The 12,023-nt window shown below is 33.9% G+C and overlaps 1 protein-coding gene across 1 annotated transcript; it reads left to right on the top strand.

Moving 5' to 3' along the window:
* The first annotated feature begins 8,630 nt into the window (after positions 1 to 8,630).
* On the top strand, positions 8,631 to 9,199 carry LOC119642537 (short-chain specific acyl-CoA dehydrogenase, mitochondrial-like). Its single transcript, XM_038041685.1, has 2 exons — positions 8,631 to 8,859; positions 8,922 to 9,199. The coding sequence occupies exons 1-2, from the start codon at positions 8,631 to 8,633 to the stop codon at positions 9,197 to 9,199; spliced, it is 507 nt and encodes a 168-aa protein (XP_037897613.1).
* Positions 9,200 to 12,023: the final 2,824 nt, after the last annotated feature.

Raw genomic sequence — 12,023 nt, 5'->3', positions numbered from 1 at the left:
CGTTTTATGCGAGGGGCAAACTTCCTGGCCCCAGCAAATTTTCGAATGCTGCTCTTTATGTAACCGGTGGACCGATGCATGATCATAGGAAAATTTATTAGAGGCAAAAGATAGACTCCTAGCCGCTTCGAGTACCGTTCAGGAAATTAAGAAAATAGCTGAAAGACTGATTATTTTCTGTCTGTATAAGTGTCACAAAGCATTTACAAAGGGTTCACCTCCTTATTTTGCAAGTTTTAATGAATGAACAAATAATTCATAACAATACGTGCTTAAACAAATAGATATTTACAATACTACGAGTATATACGATTTGGCGTACACGTAGGACTTTCTAACAGACAGCCTAAGCCCAAGAAGTGGATATACAGTTCTGTGCTTCCAGCAAACACTTATAAAGTTTGAGGTCTCTATATGCGCCGATTCTTCTATTGTTATATACACTTGCGTACTTACCCAAACGATATATATCCACATTTTCGCATAGGCACATATATACACTATGAGTAACATCTAAGTTCGTTTCCCATTGCAGATGCAACATAACATCATTTTATATTGTATGGGTTATTAGCATCGACCCGTTATTGTTTATTCTACCAGTACGCGGTGCGTTGCAGGTATCTTATACACATGAACAAATTACATTATAATGGCGTAAAACCTAAAAACCCACAAAAGCGTATTTATTGCACCAATGCATGTCTATCTCTATACAGAAGAAAGATTTGTATGGGGGATTAATATTGCATTGTATTTGTTACATAAATATGAAATAATTCATTGAATAGTGAGTACACAAAAAACACAACACATTAGTTTTCATCATCAATATAAAAAATAAACAAATTTATTTGTTTGTGTAAATGATTTTTCTATGTATGCATGCGCTACATATACTCATAATGAACAAGTCACGGACATGTGTATAGTTGCGACACACAATCATGACAAAATTTTGTGTGTGAAATTTTTATCAGGTCAGCAGAAATTTTAGTTAGTCAGGAGGTCCGTAGAGTCACTATAAACATGTTTTCATACGGTAAAGTAATACCCATGTTTATCCCTCTTTCTGTCTGTCTAATAGATGTGTGTGTGTGTTTTTGTTTGGTATTATGTGATATTAAAAACAAATAAAAAAATAAAAAAGCACCAGCGCATTTGAAGATACAATTGCACCTAAGCTTGTATTGCATATCTATATACAAATGTATGTACACATCGCACATGCATACATTTTTACAAAAACAAATGAATGTATTTTGATAAATCTGTGTTACACAATCCATACGTAGGTAAACATATCTAATTTCATGCTCATGTATTTACATATAATATGTATGTATAGAACATATCTAAATACAACGCATAAGGTGTTTGCTACGTTAGCATTCATATATTGTTTTATTTATCTTTAAATGTGTATCTCGTTATTTTTTTGGCGTACATTATTAAGAACAGGGGTGGAGAGGTATTCAAGTAGAAGATCTAACGAGTAAGTTCTGTAGTGTAAGAGTAAAACCCTTTTAGAGGCCATCGTGACTGCTTAGAAGTAAAATATGCTCATAGTTGCGTAAAGAAATATATGGAATACTTTCCCTTTAGTTACTGCTTTGAAGCCAAAGCTATTTTCACCTGCGTAGAGGGCATCAGTTTAATTCTTAATATGAAGTTTAGGAGTAATAATCATAGACCGATATATTATAATAAGATATCTTACAAGGTTGAACCATATTGAAAACGGATTAGACGTTTTGGCAATTGAGCCGATTACAATCTGTCAGATGAAGATTATTTATTACACCCCACATTTGCTGTACTTTTGGTATTGATATATTAACTTTGTAAGAGTGAGTTGAGATATAACTTCTTTTTTATTGTATCAATAAATTTGGAATCGTTTTCTTGAGGGTTTGGAGTGTGGATGCTACCTTTCCTTATATTCTAAGGTTTAACCTGCAGATCATGTAGATCGACGCATAGATATATGACAGAACGATCTTTGTTGAAATTGTAATGAATCGAACTGATCGTTGTATAACGTCGTATGTTAAAACATTTCTAGGCGACTGTGAGGTTTTAAGGTGTATGTACAAAATATTATTATTTGAAAATAGACGTATGGCCAAAAGATTTTATATAACAAGAAGTCATTTTGCCAATTGATTTGAAATGCCGATCATTTTCATAATTATTCTATAGTACAGTGTGGCAACTAATAAGATTAAGTAAGAATTCCTAGGGCTTATTCTAGTTGTGTATGGGCATAAGGTATGGGAAACCCATTATTCATATATATTTTCACCTAAATTAACAATGGAATCGCTTTAGTCATGTTTTTCCTTCTGTTCGTTTGTTAACATCATGACAAGAAGAAATTTGAGTCCAAGTGTGGGTGTTAGGCAAAGTTTTGAATTTGTAAGGATAAGTGCAAGTGGCGAACAGACGGGCACTTGAATTGAATTGTTGAATTCAATTCCCCTGTTCCAACTAATCAGGAGTTTCTGGTGTATCTTTTTAATAAACTCTTTGTGACAAGCCTAGACACTATGTCATCTATTGATTTGTGGTTATTGTGTTCTTCAAAGAAAAGTTGTGTTCCGCTTTAGATTTATTCATCATATCTTAAAATCAGAATAAAAGTGAAATGATGCCTTTCACCGGGCCTGTGTGCGAACTAATGCTATATATAAACAATTTATTATTTACTAATTAATTAATTTTAAACATATATTACGAATATATATATACATATTAACTTCCAAAAATTTTATCAGGGTCTCATAAGCTAATGGAACACAGCAACGATAACATGTGCCTACACGTACGTGTTCATCTATATATTTACATATATTTACACTATGACTTATTATATAATAATAAAAATCTATGTTATATTATGCATAAGTGTATGTATGTATTTATTATAAATAAATATAAACGTGTTTGCGTTTGTGCGCATGTTTCCATGTGTATGGGTTTTTTTTATCAATTGTACCTACGTACAGATAACAGGTAAAAATAATATTTACATGTGTATAGTTTTATACAAAAACTTTGCTTTTGTTTTTGATAGTGGTCGAGTTAAAAGAAAATTAACAAACTTACATTCGCTTGTAAGCCTACATACATGTAATAAACACCGGTTTGGGTCGGTATATATGATGGCACATAGGTGTATGTATCTTATGATATTCTTGATGCGTATTCTTGATGAGCTGTGACGAAGGGAATACTCATCAAATTTTTACCGAATATATGGTAAGAATTAACAGAAAATTTTTCAAAATAGGGCAAAATCGAATGCCACGCCTATAAAAATTGTATAAAACTATTCAGGAGACGTACAAGGGGAGATAAATGCTTACTTTTAATACAATTATATATCCAAGAAATGCTAAGCTTAAAAATGCTGTAACCGTTAGTTGTTAGTTTCATTTCAATACATTAGCGAGTTCAAAAAATTTTACTTTTCATTCCAAAATGTAGAGAGAGAAACTATTTAACGACTTTATCTCTCCTTTCAGCTTCTTTTACAGTTAGTAAAACTGCAAAATTACTGAAATTGTCAGGGTTTTTGAAATTTTTGCCATAAGCTTTACGTTGCAGATGTTTAAGAAATTTAATAAACTCTATGTAGTGTATGAAAGCAAGTTTAAAAGTAATCCGAGCATTCTCTGAATATTGTGCAAAAATACTGAATAGCAATTCTACTGTACTTTTTTTCGTGTGTTGATTACACAAACAGCTGCAAAGCACTTGATATACTTAATTAAAAATTCGTTTTTTCTTTTAATAATAACTCTTGTTATATCTTACCCAACTTGTGGTACAAGGATATATGCATGCAGCACTTAGGACGAATAGATCTGACCTGCACTATACCGATCGATAAATTTGTCGGTTCGTCTCTTCCTCTGTCTGTCTGTCCGCTCATAGCCTTGCGTTCAACTTACAGGTTGCAATTTTTGAGATAATTTGCTGAAATCTTATACACTGACGTGTGCTGGCCAAAGAACGAACACTACTGAGAATGTTTCGGATCGAATGCTTCCCACAGAGCGCTTTATTTTTGAAGAGTCGTTATGTGGATAGCTGCATTCATTCAGTCAAAGTGTTTGCAACGCCCAGAACGAAGGTTCAGAGACCCCACGAAGTGTATACATTCTTGATCAGCATCAAATCCTAAATCGGTTTAAGTATGTCAGTCGTTCGTCTGTGTAATGCCCGTTGTAAACATTCTCCTGACCACAAAAATGAAGCTATCGACTTTAAATTTGGCAGAAACGTTGCAAATTGATAGAAACAGTTGCTGCGCACGATCAAAAGACACGCCTACAGTATTACGTAAAGTGAAATCACCTCTATTTTTCAAAAAGAATGAATAATTCGTTTTTTTATCATTACTCTATTATTATTATTATTATTATTATTATTATTATTTTAATTTTAGACTAATGAATTGAATTCTTAGACTAAAAAAAGAGACATTGAGCACTAGCAACACAGGCTATAAGCGATGTTGTGATCTCTATGCAAAAATGAGGAAAGTTTGCGACGCTTATTTAATATTATAGTGTATCAAAGTTTAAGTTTTCTTCTATACCTTTGTAAGGCGCAGGAACAAATTTCATAAACTCTACAGGGTATATAAATTCTTGGCCAGTTTCAAATTTGGAATGCACTTAAACATGTCCGTCCATTCATCTGTCGAGCTCTCTGTCTGAGCAACTGTGTAGTATCTGTGCTGAATATTCTCCCGTTAGCAAAAATGAAGATATCGCCTAGAAATGTGCAAATTTTAAAATGACTCAACCCAGACAAAGGGCACGCTATTGTGAACACCTTAGCTTTGCATATTTTTCGCTTGCTACTCATTAAGTACAATAAACACATGGTGTAAATTCTCACTTTTCTCCGAAAATATAAAAAAATCAGCTGGGCCCAATCAATGTTGTAGAGTATGAACTTTTTTTTTTAAATTTGTGATGGTTATTCGAGCACGACTAAATATAATTTTCTAATTTGTTATTAGGTCGGATTAAAACAGAATACATAAAAACTGAAGTTTCAAACCAACGATTTTTAATTCAAGAACGAAATATTTAAAAAAATATTCGTGATTTAAGTTTTCAGTATATTTCTCAATGTGTCTTTGCAATGACTAGGTGTCATGAAAGCGCTTCTTCCAATTCAGTTTTTAACCGCTTCTTCCACTAATTGGAGATATGTTTCGTTTATAACGAGAGTTTACTTATCATGTTTTCAAGGCGTTTTCTAGTGGCTCTCGCACAGATGTAATATACACTGATTTAAGCAAAACGTTTGATTTGGTTAATCATAACTTACTTATCTTTAAACTCCAAGCCTCTGGCTTCCCTTTCTAGTGAAATGGATAAACTCTTATCTGCACAATAGATCCTTCAGGGTTTTTTTTAACTTCATCACCTCAGATGAATTCGCCGCTTACGTCCCATTTTATTTAGTTTATACATTAATGGTCTCCCATTGGTCATTAATTCCAGTAAGATCTTAATGATGATGTGAAACTGTTTTCTTCGTTCTCTCTAGCATCGAAATCACATCAGCTTGAAAGTGACTTGAATAATTTGGTTGTATGGCGCTCTTCGAATCTTCTGAAACTAAATCTAAATAAATGTAAGGAGCTTTCTCTCTCAAGAAGAAAGTCATTCATTAGTCAGTATTTCACTGATTCGCATAAGTTGGAGGACGTCGATACGTTCACAGATTTAGGCGTTCTATTTGATCATAGATTACGTTTTAACTTGCACACTGAACTCTCGTTAAGCAAAGCTAGGTCCGCGCCTGGTTTTTTAAAGAAGTTATCGAAAGACCTTGATGATCCCTACATTTCGAAAAGGCTGTACATGTGTTTGGTTAGACCCATACTCGAGTATGCCTCTCTTGTGTGGTCTCCTTCGTATAGGTGCTATATAGATTCAATTGAATCTGTTCAAAAGCAATTCTTGCTGTTTGTCCTTACAAATTTGGGTTAGGATCCGATTGCCTCTCTTCCTCTCTATGAAAATAGATTGCTTCTGTTGTCGTTACCGTCTCTCAAAAAACGTCGATTTGTTCTTTCGTTAAAAAGTAATAAATGGTGCTATGGGCTCGCCTGCATTACTTGGTGAAATAAGCTTTAATGTCCGCAACCGCTTCTCTAGGCACTTTAACCCGCTCAGAGTTGTATGCAAGAACCTAAATGATGGCTACCACTTATTTTCATTATCGGACTCTTCAAAGTCCATTAAAGCAACATTGCTTAATGCGCGTAATTTACCTATGTCGTACTTAAACTAGCGCTTAACCTCAAAATGTCATTATGATTCGAAACTTAATTGTTGTTAACTATTATCGGTTGCCAAGCTTACGCTTGTTTGCGATGTCTTAGGGGTTCATTCGCAATTTGGTTCTGCACCGGTTTTGGGTGTGGCTCTATGCTAGTTGTGTACATGTTTTTTTTCTTTTTTTTCCTTCTTATTCGTTTTATTACACCTATGCTAAGTTTTAATATTAATTAATTTAAGATTTACTTAAGAGTCAATTGAACTCGACTGTCAATTTATTTTAGTTGATTTTCATGTATGTATAAGTAGAATAAATAAATAAATAAATTACCCAAATTGTTTTGGGTTTCGAAGGTTGGTTTGTAGCACCAGTGTGTACAATTTGTTTGATATGGATTTCAAAGCATTGTATCTTAGGTTTGAGGTCATGTGTCTTCTTATAAGAGAATTGTTCGAAACCTTGGATTTGTGACCACACTGTAAAGGAAATTATTTGGAATTCTTTGGAAGAATTTTTTTTTGAAACCCCTTTGGTTTTAGAACAAGGTCATCTACAATTCTTTTGCGCTTTGGATTCCCCATTATCTCGTCTATAGAAAAATTTATTTATAATTGTTTTCTTTACTTTTTGAATCGTCTTTATTCATTTAACAATCGTTTGCCCTTTCTTTTTGCTTTCAGTTGTAGATTTTGTAGAGTTCTCTAACGAAGTTTGAATTTGAAATTAGCGGTTTGAAGAAAAAAAATTTTATTTAGAGTATTAAGTTTATGCGCATGTAGGCAACACCCAAAAAGACTTAAGATACACACATCTTTTATTATACTAACTAATTCGGAGTCATTTTCTGGATTGATTTAAGCATGTCTGTTTGTTCTCTTACAGGCTACAGTTACTAAAATATTCTGATAAAATTTCGGCTAAGGACGAACACTATTAAAAATGGTTCGAATCGGTCGTTATATATTAATAACTTTAGGACAGTGTAGGACCGTACAGTGTTTTGCTTGTTTTCATTTCAAACGTTTGAAAGAAAAAATTTATTATCTTAACCTTTTTGATAACACAACCATTCTTTAGAATTTTAATTCTACTTATCTTGAAGCTTTTGATATGAAAATTGTGAATACCTCGTCCCATAAGCCATCGAATAATATGTAAATGAGATTTACTTCGGAATAACATTTTACTGCGATTCTCTTAAAGTTCTATAGTTTCTTTGTAAAGTCTGCTCTTTTATTTTATCTTTTTCTTTTATTTCAAGTTAACGTAAAGAAAAAAAAATTTTTTTCAGAGAGAGTTTTCTTTTTCCTTGGGATTGTTTAGGTAGGTATGAAACAATGGACCCAACGTACATTTTTAGCTTCTGGAACCCTGTCTCCTTAGTCCGTCATTGTCCGGTGCCTCCATTTATGCCAGCATCGTCGGACGTACAATAAAATCCGTCTGTATCCCCTAGAAGTACGCATGGATTTAAAATAATTGGTAGAATGAATGCATTCGAGTAGCAATACGTCGGACCGCTCCGATTGACGACGAGAGTAATCCGGAAAACATGCGAACTAAGCGTTTGTACAAAAAAACCCAAATTGTAAGCTAAATCTTAAGCAAAAAAAAAAACCATAATAAAAAGAACTGCAGTTAGCATAAAAATGTTATCTTTTACTTATTTACTAAGTAAATAAGTAAATATATAATTAGTTTCGTTTCCTTTTTTCTTTAGAACAAAGCCGTGTGATAGATAAGCGAATGTTGAGTGTCTCATATCCGACTGAAACCTGAAGACAATATTTTCAATATATATTTTTGTTTTATTTTTTTTTATTATTAGTATTTTATATCATTTTATTTATTTATTTTTATTATTATTATTTTTTTCTTGCTATTTCTCTAACTTGTTTTGTTTGTTTTTGCATTTGTTGAACATTAGAAGAATTTCGTTGCTTTCTGAATTTACTGAATCCCTGTTCTGATATTCACATGTTCAACGGTTTCTAATCTCATTCAAAATTAGAAAAAAGAGACATAAACTGCGACGCACATGTGTGTAGAAAATGTGCTTCGTGAGTGAGTGTCTAAACTGCTTCATGGCCATATGTATGCATATTTATGTTTATAAGAAACATACGTGCACACAAATGTTTGCACGCACATGGCGATTACCTAGCCTACCAAGCCAACTTTATGAAAAATATATGTATGTACAAATATATATATACACACCAAGTATACATGCATAGAAAATACAAAACAAAACGTATGGCGCTGCTCCAGATTACCTGTTGCTTCTGAGAAATATCGGGTGTGTGTCCGCTGGCGTTATTATGTCTGTGAACAATTCTTTACATTTGGCTCCGATGTTGGCTCTCGGCGATGATAAGCAAAAAAACGAATTCATCACTCCATATACCACTAGTGACAAAATTGGCTGTTTTGCTTTGTCTGAGCCTGGTAATGGTTCGGATGCTGGTGTTACTTTCACCACGGCTTCCTATAAGGGAGATCATTACTTGTTGAACGGTACAAAAGCTTCGATCACTAACGCATTTGAAGGTGGTGACGCAATTGTAAATCTCTAAAGCATAAACGAATATCCGCTTTTATTGTAACGAAAGGCATAGATGGATTTTCATTAGGTAAAAAAGAAGATAAATTGGATATACGAGGCTCTTCCACTTGTCAGTTGATCTTCGAAGATTATATTATATCAAAGGAAAATATTCTAGGTCAACCAGTTTATGGCTTCAAAATAGCCATGAAGATTTTAGATGCTGGACGTATAGGAATTGCGAGCCAGGCTTTGTGTACCCTAGAGACATGTCCGCAAAACGTTATTATAGAGACGCCCAAATTACTGAAAATTATCAAGACACTTCAGAAATACAACGCATAGCGTAGCAATGCGTAGACAGAGCATACTAGGTGTTCAAACTAAAGGTCTAATAATGTGCATAGCCCAACTCCAACTTTAGAGGTGTGTGATGATTTCGTCAACGTATTTAGATATTAATTTACAAAGACAATGAATGCAAATTATATTTTGGAGGATTCTGATAATCCGATAGACATTTACGGAGGATTTGAAGAAGTAGTTATAGAATGATATGAAAAGAAGTCTTACTAGAGATAGAGATTTGATGCTGCCGCCGTGAGTCATCTCATAAAGCTCGTCAGTGTATCTGTCTGTTTTAATGGTAATTAGAAATTCCGCTGAAACCGGTTTGTGATCTGATAAATTGCTAAGCTGCTATTCGCAATTTATTAAAACTATCGCGACCTCGTTTGAGTGGTATACATATATTCGTAGGCTTCTGAAGTTTGAACAGCTTATTTAACCGAGTGCAATGAGACTCCTTGAACTTCTTATTTTGTAATGGCGCGTGCTTACAAAATTTCTTGTGTCCAAATTCATTACACGGTGAAAGCAATTTTGTAGTTAGATGTGAAGAACGATCAATGGGCAAATGGCAAATTTCAATTAGACACTTGAATCGGGAACAAATTACCAGATTTTTCGGGCCACGTGTTTTCCCTTTATAAAATATCACTACTGCAAAAAGCAACTGGAAGACTTAACGACCGAAAGTAGCTTTTTTAATTTTAGCAATATTGTAAACTTAGGTAAAATTGAAAAAAAAAAAATTGATTTAACGTGAACGTATAATTTTATCTTAAAGGTTTGACGATGTTTGTTTTTTTCTTGCTGTTCATATATTTTACAGATCATCATTTTACTGCCATAAATATAACGTGGGAATATTTTTAGCATAGTGGATTTCATAAATTGAATTCTGCCGAATTTCAATCAAGAAAAATGAATTAATGGAGGAACCTAACCTATTGAAAGCACTAACAGGTTATACTAACGAACCAATGTAGAAACGTCGTTAATTTATCGAGTATTATTTTCGCAGCTTCAGGAGAGTGCCAAAAAAGATTTAGTTTAAAATATTTCTAAGAAAAATTGTGGCTTCCTACTTGGGGTTTAAACAGATAGGCGAAGTACGTGACTAAACCGTACGTCGATCAAGTTATCAAGAATTCAGAAAATCAAAACTTTTTCCACTCATGTATTTGTTTTCTAAAGTAACACTTAACGTTGTCTAAGGCACTAGGCACTTGTCTAGTTCCAGCGAAACGACACGATGTCCGCTAATGTCCGTCCATCTGCGCAATCAAAGAGTTTAAAACGACGCCTGCAGTTCACAAACATTCTCTAGCAGCACAGAATAACTATTAATGGTTCTCATTTTTTATACGATTACTTTCCTATAAATATAAATCTAAAATTTATCAGGGGCAATATTTTAAAGTATATTATCAATCCTCTCAAAGGAGAAATGACAACTGGATCTGATCTGATCGGATCCTAATTCTTAAGGTGACTCTTAGGCACCTGAGTTTATGAATAGTACGGTTAACGTTCACAAAAACGGAGTTTCGTTCAGTTTATACTCCATTGCGGGCTTCTGCTTCGACCAATTTGGACCATCTTGAAAACTATGCGTGCAAAAATTTACAATGATTCTCTTTGTATATTGCGTACATAATAACAAGTGCTGCTTCTGTACATATTCGTTCTCATTTGTGCCGCTTTATAAAATAAGCGTATATTCGTTCTCATTTGTTTTGCATGTATTGTGCCGCTTTATAAAATAAGTGTATATTCGTTCTCATTTGTTTTGCATGTATTGTGCCGATTTATAAACTCGCCAGATCTCAAATTGGCACTCTCCCCCAAACGCATAACAGGCAAATCTTTACACAAGGCTTGATCGAACGCCTCGTTGATCTTCTGCGCGGCTGCGATCTTCGGTAGACTTCGCTATAAGAGTTAGCCAGGGAAAGAAATCTTGGAAATATGATTTTGTGCGCATAACACAGACACACTCGCACCAAAGGCACAAATTTAAATTGCTCGAATCTTAGGTGTAGATTCCAAAAATATATCTTTAAGTTACGGAGCAAGTACTAAGCGCAGGCGCTGGATTAAAGAATACATTTTATCTGTAATTGAAGCTGGGAACGATCCGTGGAATGGCATATCAATTGAATTAAAACGAAGGTTTGGACGGCTTCTAGTGTTTTAATGCTATATTAAATGAAGGTTCGGCAACTTGTTTTGAAGTGCTGTAAACATTTCATCAACGTTGTTAATAAAGCTCGATAACAAGTTATATCCTCACAAAGATTAAAGGGGATCTAAATCTATACATTAACAATAATCGACTTTATCTCGCGAGGACAGTTAAAACACATGTTTGTCGAAAGTTTGTATCTAACTTTTATTTTAACGTGCCATCACTATTAACATAAAAATCTTACATTTTAAAGGAAGACTTTTTTCCAAAGTAACTAATTATTTTATAATGGTTGAAAAAATAACAATTGCATTCAATGCGATCATTAGAGACGTATCGTTTGAGTCTGTCTGGGTTTGTGGGAGTTGAGGTATAATTATATCGTACACGCAATACACAATGCCAGTCCGAGCCCGGTGTGTAAAACAGCCGCACCTCAGTTGGGCTAGTTGGGCAATGATTGTTTTATTGGGTTAACAAAGGCGTTTTGAAGCGTTGGAATTTTGTTATCACCTGATGGCAGAGATGAAGATATCAAAGCGATTGTAAATCTTAGTCTTTTAACAGTTACTTAATTTTCCATACTTATTGCATTATTTATACCTCATTTTTATTAAAATTATGCAAAAACGTATA

Source organism: Glossina fuscipes, unplaced genomic scaffold (assembly GCF_014805625.2).
Source record: "Glossina fuscipes isolate IAEA_lab_2018 unplaced genomic scaffold, Yale_Gfus_2 226, whole genome shotgun sequence".
Classification (NCBI taxonomy): Eukaryota; Metazoa; Arthropoda; class Insecta; order Diptera; family Glossinidae; genus Glossina; species Glossina fuscipes.
Note: the sequence above shows the minus strand (reverse complement) of the source record. Positions and strands in the feature narration are given on the sequence as shown.